Genomic DNA, 2,307 nt, shown 5'->3' with positions numbered 1-2,307 from the left:
AAAAAAAAAAAAAAAGAAACATAACTATCAAAACATCAGGAAGGCAGGGACATGCACACATGCCCATTTATCAGGACATTAGACACAAACACCTGAGTCCCCCCCCAGTGTAACATGGTGCCAGAATGTCTGCTTCAAATGCCCCCAACAAATGTGATGAGAGGCTTGGTGTCTGTAGTCCAGTGGCTAGGGCGCCAGCCATATACACCAGAGCTGGCAGGTTAGAACCTAGCCCAGGCCTGCCAAACAACAATGACTACTACACCTAAAAAACAGCCGGGCATTGTGGCAGGCACCTATAGTCCCAGCCACTTGGGAGGCTGAGGCAAGAAATCACTTAAGCCCAAGAATTAGAGGTTGCTGTGAACTGTGATGCCACAGCACTCTACCAAGGGTGACATAGTGAGACTCTGTCTCAAAAAAGAAAAGTGTGGCTCGATGCCTGTGGCTCAAGTGGCTAAGACACCAGCCACATACACCTAAGGTGGTGGGTTCGAATCCAACCCGGGCCCGCCAAGTAACAATGATGCTGCAACCAAAAAACAGTCGGGCATTGTGGCAGGCATTGTGGTCCCAGCTACTTGGGAGGCAGAGGCAGGAGACTTGCTTGAGCCCAGGAGTTGGAGGTTGCTGTGAGCTGTGATGCCACAGCACTCTACCTTCGAGGCTCTGCCTCAAAAAAAAAAAATAAAATAAAAGTGTGATGAGACACTACCACTCCTAATTTCCACTGGGACATACATAGGTATATACATGCATACATACATGCATAAACACAGCCAACACTGTGCCTTTCATCACTAAAGCTCCAGCACAGGGCAGTAAAATATGGGACTCCCTCCTCCCAGTGAACCAGCCCAGACCTCCCTGTGCACACCCTAGAGGTGCCCAGCCTGAGGACAAAGGTCTATGTGAGAGGGGCCTCCAACTACAAAGACTGGGAGGCCCAGTGCAGAGCGCAGGGCTCCCACACACGGTCCTCAGAGAGCACACCACTTTGCCACATCTTAGGGGCTGAAAGATCCAAAGCAGCAACCCCCAGGTGACAGCTCACCTCGCCGCATGGCCTCCTGCTTCTGCACAGACTCCTCCTGCTTCCGTAAATTGTCCTCATTGAGAAGTTGCTGAGAAGAAACCACAGAAAAAAAGAAGAGCTTTCAAAGTCAGAAAAACAATCAATACCAGTCTAAGAGGTTTTGGTCTCTCCTAGCTGGGGAAGCCTCCATCCACCTCTGAGGGCTTTGATGTTCCTGGTTACCTGGGGGGCCTGCAGACTCTGCAGGCACGGGATGCACACACTCTAGGGCAGAAGCAGCCTCCATTGTGACTTTACCACCACGATTACTACATGACAGATTCCTAGAAACCACAGCTCTGACTCACAGCTGTCCTTACACATGACAAGACCTCTCCAGTCACATTCAGGTACCCCAGGAAGAAGGTTCTCGCCTGGTGAGAACTTTCTTCTACTATGGAGGCCATGTGAGAACTCGTAAGTTTACCAGCTTGTGTGCATGGGTATCCCTGGTGGGTGCCCTGTGTCTTTGGGTATGGATCTAAATGTGTCTCTCTGGAGCTCCTCTGGACCAGTATTCACTGTTGATACTCAGTGGGTAGGGCACTGACTACATATGTGGGGGCTTAGCAGGTTCAAACCTGGCCCGGGCCTGCTAAACAATGGGAACTCCAACAAAAAAAATAGCCAGGCGTTGTGGCAGGTACCTGTAGTCCCAGCTACTTGGGAGGCTGGGGCAAGAGAATCACTTAAGCCCAAGACTTTGAGGGTGCTGTGAGCTGTAACGCCACTCTACTGAGGGTGACATAGTGAGACTCTGTCTCAAAAAAGAAAAAGAAAAGTAGCAACCCACATGTTCTGGCCCACTGACCAGTCCCAGAGGCTGCCTGTGCTATGGAGGAGGGAAGTGGCCAGCCAGGAGGTGCACCAACTTACCTGCTGCTTAAGCTGGTCCTCATATCGCTGCCGGGCCAGCTTGTCCTGGTACTGGGCCCTCTAGGGAAGGAGAGTAGCCAGATGTGCCTGAGGTGGACAGACTGGACACTGGGCCCAGTTAAGCTGCCCACCTCCCCATCTAGTCAGCAGCACTGAAAGGGGCTGGGGACCCATGGGTTTCTGACTTCAACATTGTCTTTTGTTTTTGAGATAGTCTCACTATGTCACCCTAGGTAGAGTGCTGTGGCACCACAGTTCACAGCAACCTCCAACTCTTGGGCTTAAGCGATTCTCTTGCCTCAGTCTCCCAAGTAGCTGGGACTACAGGCGCCTACCACAATGCCCAGCTATTTTTT

The 2,307-nt window shown here is 51.3% G+C and overlaps 1 protein-coding gene across 2 annotated transcripts in view; it reads right to left on the bottom strand.

The window, feature by feature from the left end:
- LOC100942087 (ATPase family AAA domain-containing protein 3) overlaps nucleotides 1–2,307 on the bottom strand; it is a 27,211-nt gene that overhangs the window by 16,587 nt on the left and 8,317 nt on the right. For both annotated transcript variants that reach the window (XM_012807348.2, XM_003793303.3), the window contains exons 4-5: nucleotides 1,952–2,011; nucleotides 1,055–1,124 (exon numbers count right to left, since the gene is read on the bottom strand). In XM_012807348.2, coding sequence (XP_012662802.1) covers nucleotides 1,055–1,124; nucleotides 1,952–2,011 — 130 coding nt within the window. The remainder of the gene's footprint in view (nucleotides 1–1,054; nucleotides 1,125–1,951; nucleotides 2,012–2,307) is intronic.

This window comes from Otolemur garnettii, unplaced genomic scaffold (assembly GCF_000181295.1).
Source record: "Otolemur garnettii isolate 467f Iridium unplaced genomic scaffold, OtoGar3 scaffold00067, whole genome shotgun sequence".
In the NCBI taxonomy this organism is placed as follows: Eukaryota; Metazoa; Chordata; class Mammalia; order Primates; family Galagidae; genus Otolemur; species Otolemur garnettii.
Note: the sequence above shows the minus strand (reverse complement) of the source record. Positions and strands in the feature narration are given on the sequence as shown.